The sequence below is a fragment of the Trichomonas vaginalis genome, chromosome V (genome assembly GCF_026262505.1).
Source record: "Trichomonas vaginalis G3 chromosome V, whole genome shotgun sequence".
Classification (NCBI taxonomy): Eukaryota; Parabasalia; order Trichomonadida; family Trichomonadidae; genus Trichomonas; species Trichomonas vaginalis.
In genome coordinates this window covers 27,221,665-27,241,341 of record NC_067207.1, presented here as the reverse complement: position 1 = coordinate 27,241,341, position 19,677 = coordinate 27,221,665, and the positions used below count along the sequence as shown (strand labels likewise).

At 28.4% G+C, this 19,677-nt stretch overlaps 6 protein-coding genes across 6 annotated transcripts, besides 1 other annotated feature; 1 reads left to right on the top strand and 5 right to left on the bottom strand.

The window, feature by feature from the left end:
- Window positions 1-9: 9 nt before the first annotated feature.
- On the bottom strand, window positions 10-246 carry TVAGG3_0411780 (N-acetylmuramoyl-l-alanine amidase family; the record flags this gene model as incomplete). Its single annotated transcript, XM_001298661.1, has 1 exon — window positions 10-246. One exon carries the CDS (start codon window positions 244-246, stop codon window positions 10-12), a length of 237 nt encoding a protein of 78 aa, XP_001298662.1.
- Window positions 247-1,513: 1,267 nt separating this feature from the next.
- TVAGG3_0411770 (uncharacterized protein) lies at window positions 1,514-2,974 on the bottom strand (the record flags this gene model as incomplete). Its single annotated transcript, XM_051233111.1, has 1 exon — window positions 1,566-2,915. One exon carries the CDS (start codon window positions 2,913-2,915, stop codon window positions 1,566-1,568), a length of 1,350 nt encoding a protein of 449 aa, XP_051102841.1.
- A 763-nt stretch (window positions 2,975-3,737) lies between these two features.
- Window positions 3,738-19,382: a mobile genetic element.
- Window positions 6,341-6,976, top strand: TVAGG3_0411750 (DNA/RNA polymerase superfamily; the record flags this gene model as incomplete). Its single annotated transcript, XM_051233110.1, has 1 exon — window positions 6,341-6,976. A coding segment is annotated over one exon (636 nt), but the record flags the coding sequence as incomplete, so codon positions are not given.
- TVAGG3_0411740 (Prim-pol domain family) lies at window positions 12,639-13,170 on the bottom strand (the record flags this gene model as incomplete). Its single annotated transcript, XM_051233109.1, has 1 exon — window positions 12,639-13,170. A coding segment is annotated over one exon (532 nt), but the record flags the coding sequence as incomplete, so codon positions are not given.
- On the bottom strand, window positions 17,054-17,707 carry TVAGG3_0411730 (uncharacterized protein; the record flags this gene model as incomplete). The annotated part of the gene is made up of 1 exon (XM_051233108.1): window positions 17,054-17,707. One exon carries the CDS (start codon window positions 17,705-17,707, stop codon window positions 17,054-17,056), a length of 654 nt encoding a protein of 217 aa, XP_051102838.1.
- On the bottom strand, window positions 17,741-18,640 carry TVAGG3_0411720 (uncharacterized protein; the record flags this gene model as incomplete). Its single annotated transcript, XM_051233107.1, has 1 exon — window positions 17,741-18,640. The coding sequence occupies one exon, from the start codon at window positions 18,638-18,640 to the stop codon at window positions 17,741-17,743; it is 900 nt and encodes a 299-aa protein (XP_051102837.1).
- Window positions 19,383-19,677: the final 295 nt, after the last annotated feature.

Genomic DNA, 19,677 nt, shown 5'->3' with positions numbered 1-19,677 from the left:
ATTTTTCCACTATTTACCACCTATTTTATTAAGTATTCCTTCAGCAATTCCACCAATTGCGTTACCTGCTTGTGCTCCCATCGCTGGATTACCTGCTTTTGTACCTAATACTCCACTTATGATAGTTCCTGCCGTTTTCGCTACTGGTGCCAAAAAGTTTGCAACAGGTTTAATAACCTTTTTATAAACCCAACCTGCAGCTTTCTTAATTCCATCCCATAATTTTTTAAAGAATCCTGCCGCCATTTCTGATTTAATATTAATTAAAAAATATATTTCATCACTTATATTCTAATTTTTATTTAATGATAAATGAAACCGATTTTAAAAATAAATGGAACAGAGGAGGAAGAAATAAATGAAAGTGTTAATGTTCAACAAAAAATTAACGTTGTTAAACCAATTACTGAAACAAAAATTTTTTCATCTGTTGAAGAATTTAATGACTATTATGCTAATAATAAAAAATTATTTGAAGAATTGACAACATGTAAATTGAATAAAATGTTTAAAGTTGATGGATTCAAAATTTCAAAAATAAAGGGGGTGGTTAGTTTGAAATCTATTCCTCAATCAAGAATCACCTCATTAATGAAAATTGATGATTTAACAAAAAGAATAGAAGAGATTGAAGAAAGAATGAATCAAATAATTGATTTCATAAATTCAAATAATCATTAGTTTCAATTTCTTTTTCTCATTTATGAGGTCTTTGATTATGACTCCATTGATTCCATTCATGATTTAAACACTTGTTTTAATTAATCGCGGAATATCTGACATCATCTATATATAGCTTCTTTTATAAAAGATGAAATAAATTATTTTTAAAATTAATGTTAATTATTTTTAATGTGTTTATTACATCATGTATGGGTTGAGTGTAAATGTCTTACATTTTTAAATCTTGATTTATTCTAAAACGTAAGAATAAAAACCGTAAGAATCATACATTTTTTACTTCATATGTCAAAAATAATGATACAAAATCGTTCAATATCGTATGAATTCTTACATTTACAAAAAAAGTCACTAAACCCGTCATATCCACTACTAATGGAATCTATAATAGAGGGAGCTCTATTACAGTATGAGATCATGTATATGAGGTTACCATTTGATAAAATAATCATATTAATCCATTATAAAGATGTCAAATGAAATATCTAAAATCATTTCTTTTGCAAGAAGTTTATATATTCATAAAAACACGATTTTAACATTTACGTCAGTGCGGCAAACATAATAATCACTTTATTCAACTCGAATAAAAATAATTAAATAACAATGATTTAATCTCTTGTAGAATTTTCACTTTCTTCCTCATCAGTACTTTCGATTTTATCTTGTACTTCTTAATAAATACCTGAGTAGATAAGATATTTTAATATATCAAGTTTTCCTACAGCAGCATTTATTAGCAAGTTAAATATAAATCTCTCTTTTATTTCTTTATAACCTCTTGATTTAATAAGTTATGAAATAAATATGAAGTTCTATCAAGTTAATATTGAAATTCTACAATTTTAAAATGTTTTTTATTATTATTATACAAAGTAAAATAGCTACTGTTTGATCTGAGTATTGTCAGAAATCCAAATCTGGCTCTGATTAAGGCAGAGAATGCTGTATTTCTCTGGTTGAGTGTAATAACTCAAGTCTTCAATGATTTGGAAATTAAAAAATAAGTTCGTGTAGAATTCGTCAGTGAAATAAATCGTGAGAGAAATATTACTTGAATATTCATCAATATAAATATTACTTTCTTTCGTTTCATCACTGAAAGAATATTTAGGTGTTTGGTAGCAATAGAATTGTATTCTGTGGTTTATTGGTTTAAATTTAGCATCTAAAACTTTTATCTTAATTGGTTGCGTCTTTGATACATATGCTGGACAGAAACATGGATATCCATCTTGCCTTATCATTAAATTATATCCTTCTGAGATTAAATAAACTAATGAGAGATCATTAGTATTGTTTGAAGTCGTTTGCTCTTCTTTTGGAGGAGATTTTACAATTTCATCACTTTTTCTTAAATTTAATGGAGTAATTGTTGGCTTATGCACATTCAATTCAACAACTTTCTTGTGTTTGAATGATGAAACATTTGGTTTCTCTATTTTTACGCCTTTGAAAACATATTGTTCTTTTTCGTTTGAAACCGAAACGGCTTTGGTAGATTTACTTTCTAAAATAAGGTCTGGTTGATCTGATGTCTTATAATATAAAGGAAATGGAAGGGATGACTGGTTTTTGTACCAATTTATTAGTAATCCAAGGAATTTATTGCTTGAATAAATTGAAACAGGGTTTTTGTTATTAATTGCATCAATTGCTACTAAATATTCGGATATTTGTCTGTCAATATTGATACAATTGATATAAATGTCATGAATAAACGAATATAAGTCGTTATTAAGAAAATCAGGAGGAGCTTTCTCTGTAAAATATAGCCATCTCACGTAAAATGCATTTTTAATTCCAAATCGAAAATCCTTCCATGGTTTGATTTGAATTTTACTACTGGGGAATATTTCCTTAATAATAGCATTAATACTTAGTGGACTTTGGGAAATTTTCTTTTGATCTTTTGAAATATACCCATAAAAGTCGTATTTATTGCAAAATAGAATGTAATCGTGATCATTTAAATCTACGTTCGAATTACTAATATCTGCAAACATGAAGCTTTTTCCTCTGAAACGGAATTCATGAATTAATTTGCGCATTATTGACTTTTTAATAAATATATCTGGTGCACAAATGGAAGCATTCAGAAATTCGATTAATGTTTTGCAGTTGCATACTTTTTCAACAAAAAAGCTCGTGAATTTTAAATCACTCTTGGAAAAGTACTCCTGTAACTCTTCATCATGTGGTTTTTGAATAAGGATGACTTGCTTAGATGTCATTTACTGAGGGTAGCCTCGAAAAAAATGATATAAAACAATAAGACGGGGAGAAAAATTTTTCTTTATTTTTTTATATGATATGTAATGGAAGTAGTGGATATGACGGGTTTAGTGACTTTTTTTGTAAATGTAAGAATTCATACGATATTGAACGATTTTGTATCATTATTTTTGACATATGAAGTAAAAAATGTATGATTCTTACGGTTTTTATTCTTACGTTTTAGAATAAATCAAGATTTAAAAATGTAAGACATTTACACTCAACCCATACATGATGTAATAAACACATTAAAAATAATTAACATTAATTTTAAAAATAATTTATTTTTTTTATTCTTACATAAATGAACGGAACAAGATTCGTGACTGTGAATCAATTAATGGATAAACTTTCACCAATTCTCACCTAAGTTAAACAAGTAGATGTTTATTTTGATGATTACATAGAAAGTTTATTTTATAAAGGTAAGTTTAATATTAAACCTATTGCTTTTGCATTTGATGGTAAATTAATCGAAAATTCAAAAATTTGGGAATTAATTCCGAATATTGAATTTATAACAAATATTAAGGATAAGTGGTTTAAACAACAAAACCACTTCACTAAAGTTCTTTGTAGATTAATGATTAAAACTGAGGAAAAAGAATTTAACGAGTTTAAATATCATCCATGTAAAATTTTAGAACTTGGTAACGAAAAACTTCAGAAAAAATTAAACGATAGACTATCAAAAGATAGAATCGAAAGAATAAATAAACTCGCTATTGGTAATGATGATGATGAAGATGAATTTGATGAGTTCAACATTGAACTTTAAGAAACTAATGATTATTTGAATTTATGAAATCAATTATTTGATTCATGTCTTACATTTTTGAATAATTTATTTTTAATTCGTATGAAATGAGTGTCACAACTAACAGCGTTAAAAAATTGGGATTCACAAATGAGGAAATAAAGGATATATTAAAGGAGGCGGGTTATGAAGTTGATAAATATTATTTAAGAAATTGTCAAAAATTTGCGGAGTTTTTAAATGAGTTTGATTATGATGGAAAAATGAATAAAGATGATGTTATAAATTTCTTATATCCCACATCTAAAAAAGAAAAACCTAAAGAACCTGATGTTTTCCCTGAATATTATGAAGAACGGATTAAAGATGATGAATATGATGAAATTGAAAGACTGGAAAAAATAAGAGATGAAATAGATGAAAAAATTAAGGAATTAAGAGAAGTTGAAAATGAAGTAGAGGGTTTAATGAATATCCCAGCTTCAGAATCAGAAGTTCAGAAATCTCATGAAGAAAGATATAAAAATTATGTCTTAGAATCAACACAAAATTTATTAGATGGTGAAATAGATGAAACACTTTCAGAAGAAGGAACTAAATTTATTCATAAACATAAGTTACAATTTATTGATAATGAAGAATACCCTTGTATATTACTTTCACCACCTTTAGATTCTGAGAAATTCAAAAAAGCTCTTAAAAACGTGACATATGCAACTAATACGATTAAAAAAGAAGATCATGATATTTACACAAATTATTATTTAAATAAATGCACAGGTGTTGATAAAGTTTTTGATTTATTAGATAAAATATCAAAAGAAACCATTGGAACCTATAAAATTTTGTGTGATTGTGGTTTCATTGTTGAAGATACCAATAATGTTTCATATGAAAGAACAGCACCGAAGGAAGATGAAGTTGAAAGGTCTATACCATTCGTTATTAAGAACATAAAAGATATGAAAACTTATAATCATTATATTTATTCATTTATTTCAGAAAAAATGGAAGCAACCCATAAAACATCTTCTCATCATTTTATAGCTATTCATACATTCCTTTTCAAAGTTGTGAAATTAAATAAGACAGGAATTAGATTTAATGTATCAGGGTATGCATTCTTGAGTAAATTAAAATGTATTTGTCACGTCGCAGATGATAAAAATTTATGTATTCTTAATTCATTTTACGGACTTTAATAAATAAACTTTATTTTTATTTAATTTTTATTCTTACATAAATGAACAAAAACGGAACAGCTAAAATGAATGATAATCAAATTAGAGCAGAAGGTAGAAGGTTATTTAAACGCTTCTATAACATTCCTGATGGTGCTAATCCTAAAACTCGTAGAAGCTATTTAAATGAAGCAATAGATGCATATGAAGGGTTTGACATTTCATCAGAAAGTGAGAGATTAGCGAGAATGTTAAATGTTAATATTGATTTCTATTATTGTGATCCTCAACCAGAAGACGTGGACATAAATAAGGTAGACTTTCCATTAGTGGAATCAATAATGATAGATCCAGAATTTGAAACAGTAAATATTTTATTAACACAGAGTCCATGTGGAAAACTTCACGCTGACAGAATAACAGACGTTGAAGCACTCACCGGCTATAAAGTTTGTCCATATTGTAAAGAAAAAGTTTATTCTATCCGCGATGATCCAGAAAGGAAAAACCAAAGAAGATTTTTAAAGCATTGTGAGAAATGTAAAGAAAATAATGGAAGATTAATTCAAGACGTTCAATTGCAAAAAACCCAGCAACCATATGCACCACATATTATGAAACAGAAGATATATCAGTGGTTATTAGCTCACAATTTGCAGGAATATTATAAACCGACAAGATATTATATTACTTTTGACTTTGAAACATTAGAGACTAAAGAAGAATTACAACTTTCTGAGTGTGCAACTTTGAATGCTTACTTAAAACCATTCATGGTATCATCAACGGTTAAATTAAATGATAAAACATATACGAGGAATTTTTGCTTAACTTCAAGTGATTCTTTTATTTCTGATTGGATTGAGTTTTTATTTTCAACCTGTTCATTAGTTGTTGAATCAAATATGAGTCAATACAATGAATTATTGTTGTCCCTTACATTAAATGAAAAACAGAAGGAAGCATTTAAAGAACTTCTAGATGAGGAATTTAATAAAGTGAATATCATAGGTTTTAATTCGGGAAAGTTTGATTTAAATTTAATTCTTCGTGATTTAAACACTGCAAAATGGAAAATAAAATCAATGCTGGGTTCATCTTCACAATTTAAGCAAATCATTGTAAAGAAAACAAACGTTCCATATGAATTGAGATTTATTGACATCAGAAATTATATAGCGGGTGGAACATTGGATCAATTCACTCAAGATTTCGGAAACAATAAATCACGTGTTAAATCCTTTTTCCCTTATCAATTCATCACATGGGAAATTACGAAGAAGAATTATATAAAGTGGAACCATTCACTCAAGATTCATTTTATTCAGCATTAACTCAAGAAACTATATCAGATAGTGATTATCAAATATATCTCAATGATGCTAAAAATTTTAAGAATAGATTAGAATATTTTATTCATTATTGCAATAAAGATGTTGAAATTATGATTGACCCAATTGATAAAATTATTGAAGAAACATTTGTTTATAAAATTGATATGCTTCATAATCTTTCTTTATCATCAAATGCTTCAATGATTCGTTACGCTTTAGCATATAAAGACTTTAATCTTAATGAAAAATATCCTGAGGAAAAGATAGAATCAAGTTTTGAATTAACGAAAAAGTATTGGAAATATAAAATTGAATCATATAAGAAACAAGATGAAAAAGCAAAAAGAGATACTAAAAATAATGTTTCAATGGATGATTTTCAATACTATCACGATTTAATCCTTTCATCTAAATGCAAAATGTGTGGTAAAGCGTTTACATATGCTAATAAACCAACATTGGATAGAATCGATAATGAAAAACCACATACTAAAGAAAATTGTCAGTTAATGTGTTGTTATTGCAATGTCGTAAAATCAAATAAAGATGAAGATGTTCAACGTTTAAGAATCAATTTAAGAAATTATGCATTAAAAAATAATTTACCAATGACTTTAGATTCAGTTGAAGCTTATCACATTCTCCGTAATGGAATTACTGGTGGTCTATCAAATGTTCAACATAGAGTAAATCTTAAAGGAATCACGCACATTAATAAACTTGCATATAATCCAGAAACTAAAACTGTATCAAATGAGGACACTTCCAACATTATGACTCATTTCGTTGGTGTTGATTTTAATTCATTATATCCTTCATCATTTTCATCTAATCCTCATGATTTCATTCAATATACTGACCATAAAATGTATATGCCGGGAAGATTGAATGGTGTTATCATTTGTGATACAGCAACAAAGAAAGCAAAAGCATTGGGAATTATTAGAAAGAAAAATACTTTATTCGTGGCTGAAGTAAAGGGTCACATTGATGAAAAATACATTAATGATTACATAAACTTTTTACCGATAATAAGAAACTTAGATATTATCACAGATGAAAAAACAATTGGCAGTTTTATGTATAATTACATGAAATCAAACAATCTACCAGTTGACCAGAAACAGAGAAAATTAACTCAGTTAGCATCAACACACAACCATTATCAACCATTTTCTTCTTATTATCTTTGGTATCTAATCGACAGATTTCATTTTATCATTGATGATATTCAATCAATTTTAACATTTACTAAAAACACTTGTTTTAATGAATTTGCGAACAAATTTATGAATGAAAGACAAAAGGCTGAATTAGAAGGAAATAAAGGAAAAAGTTTATTTTGCAAGATTTCACTTAATGGATCATATGGTTACGATGCAATGAATACACAAAATTACGCAAAGACTAAAATAATGAATGCACAGAAGGCACGCATTGCATGTATGTCAAATAAGTTTAAAAACATAAGAGAAATAGGTGAGGATACATATCAAGTGATGCTCAAAGATAGATTTTATAGATGTGAAACATGTTTACAAGAGGCATTCTTTACTTTAGATAATGCTAAATACTGGTATTTAGTTTTCATTTATGATTTTATGTATAAATGCATGGATGTTAATCGTTTTCATTTCATTGAAGGTGATACTGATTCATCTTATTGGGCAATCGCTGGCGATCCAAGTCTTCCTAACACTCAAGCATTTCAAGCAATTGTTACCGATAAACAATTTTATGATAAAAACATTTTCAAATTCGCACCATTTGATTTCTTCAGTTTTGATGAGAAATTTAAACCTAAATTAAAGAATAAAGTTGAAGAAAAAGCACATGAGAAGAAGTTATTGGGTTTAGCAATTGAGAAACAAGGCGATAACATGGTTGCTTTATGCCCCAAGTGTTATACATCATTCAACGGTTCAATTGATGGAAGTGATTTTAAAAAGATTGCACAAAAAATGAAAGGAGTTAGTTTACGACAAAATAAACAATTAACACCTAAAAATTATTTGGATATAATAAATGATAAAGTGATATTTGATGGTCAGAATATTAATTTACAACTTAAAAACAGGTCAATGACTCGCTTAACAATCGGTAAGACTGCATTAACAGGAGCACACACTAAGGCTGTATGTTGTGAAAATGGATGTTGTATGCCATTTATTTAATACAATTTGAAATTTTATTTTTAAAAAAATGGGATTCACAAATGAGACAAAAAGGAACCGTTAATGATGGTTATGAAGTTGATCAAAGAGGTGGGCACCCTTAAAACATTTATTTTATTTTTATATAAATGGATGATGTAAATTTAAAAAGATTAATTGATGATTTAGTATTTAATCAAAATTTTCTTACTTATTATGATTTAAAAGCATATCTCCAAAAATATGATAACACTATAACGGGTGATGATATGGATTATTATTATCCATATTATGAAAATGATATTTTGAAATATCATGATAAAATAATTTCTGAAATTAAAGACAAAATTGAAAATAATGAATATGCAAAGGGAAAAACTAAACCGCAACTTAAACAATTGAAAGATTTCAAAAATAAAGTATTAACAGAAGAAGATATTGATGAATTATATAAATTATATAATCCCAAGCCGCAAAAGCCAAATGTTCAACAGTTAAAAGTGCAAAACGCCCAGGCCCTTCAGACCATAAATGAAGCACAAGCTTTAATTTATGATTCATTAGTTAAACCATATTCAGCCCGACTTTTAAATGAAGATCAACTTTTGGAATTCATCCTTCAACATAAACTCGAAGTGGGAAAGTATATCAAACGTTTATATACAGTATATTTAAAACAAAATGAATAAAATACATCCAGAATTAATGAAAAAAGGAATGAAATCCAAAATCAAAGCAGATAAAATTAAACCACTTGCAACACCAAAACCTCCTCCTTCAGTTAATCCTTCATCATTCACTTTATTATATCCATTTCAAACATTTAAGAAGCAAAAAGATTTTAAAAAGGATTTTAAAATATTAAATAAACCAACTGACCCAAAAATTCAACCGTTAAAGGAAAAATTTAGTCGCCCCTCATTTGCACCATATCCATATTCATACGAAATCGATCATTTAGAATATTCAAAAGGAAACGTTACTTATTTATTTGCCATTAACGTAAACACTCGATATTTATATTGCATTCCAGTGAAAGGGAAAACGGAACAGGAAACACGAAGAGCTATTCAATACTTACTAGATCATGAAAGAGTAGATAATATAAGGGGTGATTGTGATAAAGGATTTCAGGCAGCTATGGCTCATTATTTTCCACAAATTAATTTTTACTTTTCATCTTCTCCATATACGTTTCATAATAAAATAGTTGATGCGGTAATGAGAACTCTTAGAGATGCGTTAGGGTTAACGGTCAGATATACTGGGATGGAAATCATGACTCCATCATACAGCAGTTAGTATATTATTACAATAATACATGGCATAGAAGTATAAACATGAAACCAGTGGAAATGAAAAATGATATTTCAAAAGAATGGGAATATATTAGAAAGCAAACGGAAAGGTTAAATGATGTTAAACGTGAACAAATTAATTCGGGGCTCATGAATTTTAAACAAGGGGATAAAGTTTTGATTCATCTCGATTATGGAAAAACTGATAAATCAATGACAAAAAGAAGACGAAGATTTGACACAATAGCTGAATTTGTTAGATATATTAACGGTAATGCATTAGTAGAGGTTGACAATAAATTAATAGAAATTCCGAAATATTTATTACTCCATTATATTTAAATAATATTTAATTTTTTTATTTCGTAAGAAATGATGACAACGAAGCAGCCAAGAGTCCGGACGATGAATATAAAAAGAAACTAAACAAAATTAAATCAAAAATATGTTATTATAAAAAGAAGCCGCAATGTGGTGGGGTTGAAAACGATCAAGAAATAATCGAAAAATTAGAAACTTATCGTTCAATCCTTAAACTGGGTGAAGCAAAAATAAAAGAATTTAATAGAATAAATAAATTGATTGGAAGAGATGAATTTAATAAAGATGAATTTTTAAACTCAATCCAAATTTAATTTTTTATTCCTCATCTTCTCGGTTTTCGTGGTTTGTTGTTTTTTAATTAGTTCTTGCATCATTTTTATCATTTCCTCCCTTGTTATGATTCGTGGTAAATTTTGAGCTTGTGGGGTATCCATTTATATAAAAATTAAATTTGATGTTATTGTTAATATTTTCATTAATGATTTTAGGTTATTCAATAATACTTTATTTTTGAAGAACTGAAGGTGTCACTATGTCACTATGTGTCACTCGGTAATTTAACTTTTCTGAAAAAATGAGACAACATGACATTTTGACAACATAGTGGGATTAATGAGGAAGGCACTTATGAAGCATTTTTGAAGAACTGAAGGTGTCACTATGTCACTATGTGTCACTCGGTAATTTAACTTTTCTGAAAAAATGAGACAACATGACATTTTGACAACATAGTGGGATTAATGCAAAAATAAATTCCAATCATACTTTATAAAGCTTCATTTACAGGTATTTCATCATCAGTAAATGAATCCTCATTATCGTTTGGTTCAACCTGTTTATATAATCCTTTCATTTCTTCTTTCAAAACATAACACCATGTTTGTTTACCATCTATTCTTCTCTGTTTCTTATCACATTTATCTTTAATACTCATTTGAAAATTCTTGTCTTTCATGTCTGATGGTTTGCAGAATAAAGCATTTTTACATATCATACCTGCACACAATTCATCATAATGTGTATTTATCCATACATCTAAAGGATTTGATGATAATTCAATTAAATCTTGTTTGGCTTCAGTCATTGGTATGATTCGTACATTAAATGATGAAAGGTCATATTGCATAAAATACGTCAGTAAATTATCATAAAATTCCTTTGTGCATGAATTCATTAAATTCTTGAAGTAATCAAATTGACCCTTGAATTTACCATTAACTCTTAAAACCACATATCTTCTGTCTCCAACTTCAATTTTGACAGGGTAAACGTTGTTAGTTACGAAAATGAAGTTTGCAACGTTTTGAGCTGTTCTTCTGGGTTGATTCTTTTCATTAATTCTAATCTCATTATCCGTTATAATTGATTTCAAAGCGTTGAAGTTTGCGAGTCTATCTTCACCAACATTCTTGAGTTCATTAAGTACAAGAAACATTTTATTCTCAACTACTGAATTGAAATTACCCGTTAGCTCACTTATTTCAGTAATGTTTTTACATGAATAACCGGCGAGAAGTTCAGAAATAATGTCCGTGAATCTGTTTTTACCTGTTCCCTGAAGTCCTTTCAAAATAATTGCTGTTTCATTCTTGATTCCAGGATGTTGAATCATTGATGCAATCCAGCCGAGAAGGTATTTATACACTTCATCGTTATTATCACAAATAACTTCATGAATGAAATCCATAAACATCTCAATTTTTGAGTAATCTAGTTTTTCGAGAATGTTGTATTTATAACCTTGAAACGTTGAGAAAACATCAGGAGAATTAGATTTAAAGCAAACACCCTTAACGGTTAATGAAGACAATTGATTTAATAGTACATCCCATGCTGTTATTGTTTTACCTTCTTCTTTAAATAATTTAATCATTTTAAGTGACTCTTTCATGTTTGATTGAAGAACGAATGATATTTGATTCATTTTGTCGTGGATATTGTAGTCCTTTTGAATGAAATATTTATTTCCACAATCTACAAAACGGGTTACACGTGATAAATCCTCAATTACTTCAGAACTGTTTTTATACTGATGATTTTCAGCCTTGCGTCTAATATCTGTTATCAAAAACGAGTCATCAAGTTTTATATCAAATGTTATTTTTGGCTTACGTAATAAAGGTAAAACATATTCATCATAATATTCCTTTTGATATAGTTTTAGAATCTTCACCAAAACAAATGGAAAGTCATTAAATATGCATATCTATCACGTGCTTTTTCAAAATTACTTTTTGCATTTTCTGTTAAACTGCAGAAGTTATAAACGTTGTCGTATGCTTCATTAATTAAATGATTAGGTAACGAATTAATTGCTTGAAACAGTGTGAATAATGTAACTTCTTTTTCTAAATTCATGTTTCCACCGTCATTATGTACTTCAAAATCACAGATACCATCAACTATGCTCTGGGCAAGTTTATCGTCAATGTTTGCATCTTTGTTTTCATTCATGATAGTCTTTATTTCTTCATTCTTTTGTTCAACTCTTACCTTAATATTCAAATCATTTAATACATCATTCACTGTTCTAGTTAATGTTGAGTCATAACTTCCACGAATGAATGAGTATGTATTGATTGGTTCTGTTGCATTCTTGCGAACTCTTGAATCAGCCATAACCACTAATGAACGCTTTGAATCATCAATAGAAGTCATTATATCAATATCATAATCATTGCAGGAATAACATTTAATCATTCTGTTCGAAACTGCATAGAAGAAATTAGTGTTGCAATAAATGTGAAGACCTCCCGAAGCGGTTTTAACGATAACATCTTTATCCGAAAGTTTTGATAAAATGTCTTTTCTAACCGTTTCTTTAAGTTCATCATTGTACGATTTATTGATATCAACATCTATAATCGTTAAATTTGGAATTTTATTTACTAATAAAGCCATACCGGTTTTCCTTCCTCTTCCTCCATCATGTTTGAGGTAGTTATGTAAATCAATCATGTTTTTACCAATTCTTTCGCTGAGGGTTTTAGTTTCTGTCATAACTAATTCCTCAACTAATGGATCAATAACTTTTTCATCAGAAACGATATAGTCACTATTGTTGTTTGTTGCCACAACTAATTCCTCAACTAATTCCTCAACTAATGGATCAATAACTTTTTCATCAGAAACGATATAGTCACTATTGTTGTTTGTTGCCGTCATTTATATAGGATAAAAAAAAAAAATAATTTTAAAACTAATTTTATTTTTGGGCTGCATCATATTTCCAGTGATGTTGTCAAAATGTCATGTTGTCTCATTTTTTCAGAGAAGTTAAATAACCGAGTGACACATAGTGACATAGTGACACCTTCAGTTCTTCAAAAATAATTAATTATTGAATAACCTGAAATCATTAACGAAACCATTAACGATAACATATAGTGACATAGTGACACCTTCAGTTCTTTAAAAATAATTAATTATTGAATAACCTGAAATCATTAACGAAACCATTAACGAAATCATTAACGAAACCATTAACGAAATCATTAACGAAACCATTAACGAAATCATTAACGATAACATATATTTCCAGTGATGTTGTCAAAATGTCATGTTGTCTCATTTTTTCAGAGAAGTTAAATAACCGAGTGACACATAGTGACATAGTGACACCTTCAGTTCTTCAAAAATAATTAATTATTGAATAACCTGAAATCATTAACGAAACCATTAACGATAACATATAGTGACATAGTGACACCTTCAGTTCTTCAAAAATAATTAATTATTGAATAACCTGAAATCAAATTTTGTTATCAGTTATTTTATCATCATTTTATTAACTTCATCTTTAGTTAATAATTTGAATGGATTCGCTAACGTTCCACCTTGAGTCACAACACCTACCCCAGCTAATTGTGAAGAACCTGGGATAAGTACTCCACGAAATGATTTCATTGGTAACATTAATTTAGAAATAGTTGGCTTAATTAATTTTGTCATTTATGATAAAAATAAAATTACATAATTTAAATTTTTTTCTTTCTCATTTTCTCATCCTGTTTTGGTTTCAACAACTTTTCAAGTTGTTGTCTTGTCAGTAACTTGAATTTTAACTTTGGATCAAATATTGGGTTTCCATCTTTATCTCTTCCAATAACACCATATGGTAGAATCTTCATTTATACTAAAATAAAAATTTAAATTATACCGTTCACTCTTTTGGAGCTCCTAAAGTTTGTGAAACAAACATTGAGCGTTCATTGAACTCTATACCATGCGTAAACTGTCATAAATGGTGGCATGTATTCTTTACTTTGTCCTGTTGTTTGTGTATATCCTGAAACGAAATGTGTATGGTTTCCTTCTCCCTGAGTGTCACTCCAGTAACAATTTATAGCAAACTTAACGTCATCTTTAACATCATATCCTTTACCTTTTGTCATTCCTGACCAATCCCAATATCTATGCTTATGCCAACCCGCTTGAGATGTGCTTAAATCTATGTAGTGACTGTGTGCAGGTAAATTTTCACCTGTAATCGTTTTACTTCCCCCTGTTTCCTTTGATGAGTTTGCACAATACAAAAACCTGTCGACTATTTGTCCCATGCACCAACACCAAACATTGCTTGAGGACCTCTTGCATCCGTAGATGTATAAATAGAACCTACTGGGTTCATTAAATCAAACATATGAGATATTATAGGATTGTCTCTTTTGAACTTAAAATATAGTGCAACTATTTCAGGTTTCTTTTGGTTTGTGTTAGAATATTTTTTATAATATAATCTTATGTTTTCAGGGTAGGTAAAATTTTGACTATAATATTTATTTCTGTCATCTGTATAATAATATACTATTCTTGTTTTTTCTATTGCATTATATCTTTTATATCTATAATAATCTAAATATAATGTTAACTTTTGTTCATCTACATGTGGTGTTCTGACATCATCTCCATAGTCATAATAATATGGTGCTGGAGCTAGGTTAGACAATGTCATATCTGTCATTTCATAAACTCTTAAATATTTCTTTTGTTCGTCTCCATATAAGTTTAAGTAACAGTTGTTGTCTAATGGAACTTTAACTTGTGTGCCATCATTCTTTTTATAACTTACATACATTTCATTGTTATTTTTCGGAATGAGTTTACACCGTGTACCATTTTTTAAGGACTGTACAAACTGCCATCTAAAATATTTATTTTCTTCATTGACAGAAAAGTCACCAGCAATAGTTTCAATATTTTTTGTTGTTCCTATCAAACTTTGGTATATTTCATCAACATAAACCAAATTTGCTTTCTTCTCTAACTCATCATTAACATAAGTTTTATCCGCTTTAAGGTCTAAACATCCTGAAACCCAACCTGTATCAGCTTTAGTTTTAAAAATCTTCGATGTCCATTCATGATACCATTCAACCCTTTCTTTAATTTCATTATCTTTTTCATCAACATAAACCAAATTTGCTTTCTTCTCTAACTCACTAGCCACATATTCCTTATCTGCTTTCTTCATTATGTCATTTAGGAAACCTTTTATGAATTCCTCATTTAAATTAAATCTTCCAATCTTCAAAACTTTGGGAAATGCATTTAATGCGTAATATCTTTGTTCTTCTGGTGGAATTGATGTTATATCATCCGTTATACCTTTAATTTTTGAATTCATAAATAAAATTTCTTTTATATTTGATATCACTGCACCACCTTTGCAAACGAATTCGAAATGGTCATTTTTCAATACTATCTCCAAATCTCCATATTTCAACTTTTGTGTTTGTTCTGCCGTCTTTGAATTATATGCATATATGGCGTATGTAATGGTTTGCGCCTTAAGTTGCTGTGGTTGCTGTTGTTTAATCATTTATTATGATTTAAAAATAAATATTTAATCCGTTATCTCATCAGCTATTTTTTCTATTTGAAATTGCCATAATATTTCATTCATAAATTCTAAATCACAATCAAATAGGTCAGTTATTCTAAATTTAATATTTGATAAATCTTTTGAATGAAGAATAAATGAATTCCCGGATAATTGAAACGGATATGATAAAGAAAATGTGTTTAAGTTGATGGATAAAATGTTTTGTATTGATGGGTAAGAGTTAGGGTCTAATGTTTGATGTGAAAATCTCATTGGGGTATTAACTTTATCACATTTGATTAAAATGAAATTGGAACCAGTGTCAGAATACAAAACATCCCCAACATCTTTTTCAAAATTTAATATCCCCAACAATGAACGAAAATGAGGAGTACAAAATTTAATTTTCAGCGGGAATTTAATAAGGTTATTTATTTCATCAAGTTCAAAAAGTTTTTCAGGTTTTGATTTAAAATTTTCTTCATACCATACGATAAATGATTCATTTAAATAACTTAAAATCATGTTAATATCCCATTTCGTGATCACATTATTTATATACATATCATACGTTTTTTCATGGTCATCTTTAATAAATGATATATAATCTGAAGGGTCTAAAAGAATGGGATTAAACCACTCACAGAAACGAGAGTAACATTATAAATTCCGCTAACTGTTAAATTTAATTCACAACTATTATTCGAAATAATATTGATAATTGACATTTTTTATTACGATTAAAAATATGGTAAAGCGTTATTTTCCAGTGATAAATAAAACTAAAATAAGATTACCTCAAGAATTCATAAATTCAACGAATAAAAAATTCATTCATGTTATAAATTTTAGTGTTTTCAGAAAATATGAGTCGATGTCATATTCATCATCGGGTTATATTTCACTTCATTCAAATTTAGTTCAATCAAACCCATATAATGACCATTTCATAAGATTTTCAGATGGTATTAAAAATGCAATTGATAGATTAAAATATGAACAGATTGACAATATCGAATTTTTGGAATTTTGGTTTAAATATCCTGATGGAAAAAAGATTGAAGTTAAAGATAAAGCTGATACTATAACAAAAACAATTACAATGACTGATCCGGATAGTGGGGAACAAAAAGAAATAAAACAAACGATAGAAACTGGTGAAAGGTCAATTATTATTGATTATGATTCAAAGGATTATTATTCGTTAATGTTAATGCTTGAATATTAAATAGCCTTAACAAAGAATTTTTCAAGTGATATTTTATATTCATCAACTATTTTATTATAAATATCATTATATGTTAAATGAAGTTCTGTTGTTGTTCCGTTCTTTGATATCTTAATTGTGCTAATATCCTTTATAGGATTTATTTTTGCAACTATTCCACAGCATGAAACCTCATCATCTATGAAAAATTGAATCTTAACGTCTGAATCTTGAACATCACAAAGAATGGCGATAATGTGAATTAATGATTCATAAGGTAAAATAATTAAACCGGATTGGTCAATTAAATTTATTATTGAATCATAATTATTAATTATTATATCACGGTAAATTTTCATTAATTCAAAATTAATGTCTATTTTATATGGGTTCTCGATGTTTGATGAAAGAGGTGCTGGGTATGTTGGATAAGTGGGAATTTCAACGGGTTCTTTACCAGGTTCAGATAAAATGATTGGGTCTTCATTCTCCTCATTCTTCGGTAAGTCATGAGTTAATAAATTTGGTTGAGTTGCTGACCTTGTTAATTCAGGGCTAACATTAACTTTAACATTTTGAATAATTCGTGATTTATCATCATTTACGTTATAACCAACCGTAATCTCTGCTTTTGCGTTAGTGTTCTTTTGACTAGTAAAACGTCTTCTCATTTATAATCGAATAAAAAAAATATATTTAAACTTTTATTTTACTGGAACTTTTGAATCTATTATTCCCTGTATTTGTTCATGAAGTTGATTTTTAGCTGTTTCATCGAAATTAATAGACCGAATATATTCATTAATTGCATTCTTATAATCAACTGATTTCTCAAATTTTCTTTTATCTGATTCCTTAACTAAATCATAAGTTAAACCTCGTTGCTGATATAATGGTTTCTTAATTAAATCTTTGAATGCTTGAGATAAAGCACCTGATGCAATTCTTGCTACTATAATTGGTTGGAATTGTTGTTTAAGTTCATCTTTAACATTTGCGAAAACTGGATCAAATAAAGCAACTTTAAAGAATTTCTTAGCTGAAATTTCAGGTCTAATATTTGCATATTGACCATCAAACTGGTTAGAATATCGTGGTAATCCCTCCGGTCCCTCTTCAATAGCATTTAATTCCTCATTGAAATAAGAATATGGATTATGACGGTATGAATTAATTGGACCATTTTCACCTTCTCCAATGTATTGTTTAACAGCTTTTCCATTTTCATCAAATTGCATAGGATAATGTTCATTATATGCTTTACGTTTAGGATAATCAGATACAGTTAATTTATAACCATTTATGACTTTAATATTACCTTGTCCATCAGTAACGAAAACTTCATTTATACCATCAGGTTTTCCATTTGGACCCGTAATGTCTGCTTCGTGTGCTTCCCAATTTGGACCGTGACGTTTTGCATATGCTTGAGCTTCTGGTAATGTTAAAACATTTCTCATTTGTTTAACATCTTTTTGAAGACCAGCAACAATATGAACTAATTCTTTCATTCCATCGGGAACTTTCATAGTTCTATTATATGCACCCCTTTTGTTTGTCCCTTGTTTTAATGGAACTTGTAAAAGATTTGCTATTTCTGTCATGTTTAATTATAAATAAAAAATAAAAATTAATTATAAAAAGTTAATCAAATTTAACACCCCCTTTATTTAAATCAACTATTATTTTTCCATGTTCACCTAATTGCTGATATTGTATGTAAAGTTCATTAATGCTCATTGGTAAATTCACTTGATAAAGCATAACGTTCAACTGTTGACGACTAAACCCACTGAAAATGAAAAGTGTTGATAGATTTGATTTAATGTTTGTGCTTAATGCTTTGAAATATTGAACAGCCATAAAAAATGAACACTGAATGTGTCGACATTGAGTTAATAACTGATTAAAATATGATTTCTCATTTGTTATTAGTTTTGATTTCACTGCATCATCTAGAAAAATGAGTGAATGCAAAAATTCTTTATCAAAATTTGAAATGGAAAGTGTTTCAAATAATTCATCCTGTTGTTTATCAATAATTTTATCCTCTAATCCTTGCTTCTTGATTGTATTATATAATTCTTTATACATTAAAAAGTTTTTTAAATAATCTTCTGCTTCTTCTTGTGATAAATAAATAATTGGAATTTTGATTAAATGCTTTAAAGATTCAAATGTATCATCTGAAGGTGAACCTGAACGGTTGATATAAATTAACACATGTGAATAGGGGGAAGTGTTAGCAATAATGATAATTTGTTTTAATATCGTTAATGTTTTACCTTTATTTTGTTTACCAATTGCTGCAGTGATTGAATTTAAGTAACATTCAGAATATGGAATTTTCATTAATTTTTCCTTAGATAGAGCATGTTTATTATCACTCAATGCTTCATTAATCATATCATCTACGTATGTATTATATACTCCTGCTAATTCTTCATAAGGGGTGGATGAATTTAAATCCATTTAATCAAAAATAAATTTATAATTTTAAACATTTCTATTCATCAATATTTCATCATATGAACTTCTATACTGTGGTGGTGTACCTGTTGAATGATATTTCAAACCTTCATCCGGTGTCCATGTCCAATATGTAGTCCTAGTAAACCAAACCTGAGGAGGATTTGTCACC